Raw genomic sequence first — 988 nt, 5'->3', positions numbered from 1 at the left:
ACTATCAAAGTTACCACAAATTAAGTAATGAAGATTGAGTGAGACTACATACACATAGGAGAGCGAGTGGACAAGTTCCTGAAGTTCATCAGGTGAAAACCCAATCTCATCATACAGGACATGGTAGTGCGTTGGACGAGTAGTTCCCTAATTCAAAACATAAAGAGTGTTAAATCGACCAACACTAGTAGCAATCAACAAATGAAGCTTTGAGAGTTGATATATATATGATACTTACAATCATTCCAGCGTGTGCACAGAGGTAGAAATCATTGTTCTTTGGGTGGCATATTTTGTTGTCAATGATTGTTCCTGCGGAATAACCAAAATCACCATGAGATTGAGATCAACAACGAGTCAGGAACAACCAAAATCACCATGAGATTGAGATCATCAACGAGTCAAAAAAAAGGTTATAATTAAAGTTTTATCAATCACCTGGAGGAACATTGTCAGGATTCGAAGACTGGAAGAATTTGGTATGATGATTCTTTTGAGCCACCATCAAGAGGAATTTAGGGTTCCAATTCTCATCCAGGAACTTGCAAGCCTGAGGAAAGAGAGATGAAATGAAGTACCAACAGAGATGCAATTAAGTACTAAAAGATTGCAAGAAAATTACAGTACGAAACTTTTATCTTTTGACTATTTCAACTACCTGAATGATCTGATCAAGTTCGATATTGAGAACCTGACTGAACTGAGATTCACTCACACCATCCCTAGAAGCATCAAAAGAACCGCTATGAGAAAATAAAGAACGGGGAAAATGAAGAGACAAAAGCTCATATGTAACAAAGAAATTACCTGAATATTATGATATGCTCTGGCTTTCTCTTATTCGAGCTGGTGTAGAAATCGACCAGCAACTCCCTGCAATCAACAAACAAAGTTACATAAATACTTGAATAAGAATTCATGCAAGACTCAACATAAGCCACATCAGTATAAGTGCGCACTTGATAATGCCATCGTCTGCAGTTCCGTT

At 37.4% G+C, this 988-nt stretch overlaps 1 protein-coding gene across 1 annotated transcript in view; it reads right to left on the bottom strand.

Annotated features, from left to right (window-relative positions):
• LOC104787029 (protein argonaute 4) overlaps positions 1-988 on the bottom strand; it is an 8,592-nt gene that overhangs the window by 2,095 nt on the left and 5,509 nt on the right. Inside the window, exons 17-22 of the mRNA XM_010512521.2 lie at positions 960-988; positions 808-873; positions 659-722; positions 439-550; positions 239-312; positions 53-147 (exon numbers count right to left, since the gene is read on the bottom strand). The exon at positions 960-988 is cut by the window's right edge and continues 7 nt beyond it. Coding sequence (XP_010510823.1) covers positions 53-147; positions 239-312; positions 439-550; positions 659-722; positions 808-873; positions 960-988 — 440 coding nt within the window. The remainder of the gene's footprint in view (positions 1-52; positions 148-238; positions 313-438; positions 551-658; positions 723-807; positions 874-959) is intronic.

This window comes from Camelina sativa, chromosome 5, assembly GCF_000633955.1.
Source record: "Camelina sativa cultivar DH55 chromosome 5, Cs, whole genome shotgun sequence".
NCBI classification, from domain to species: domain Eukaryota; kingdom Viridiplantae; phylum Streptophyta; class Magnoliopsida; order Brassicales; family Brassicaceae; genus Camelina; species Camelina sativa.
This window is presented reverse-complemented; position numbering and strand designations above follow the sequence as displayed.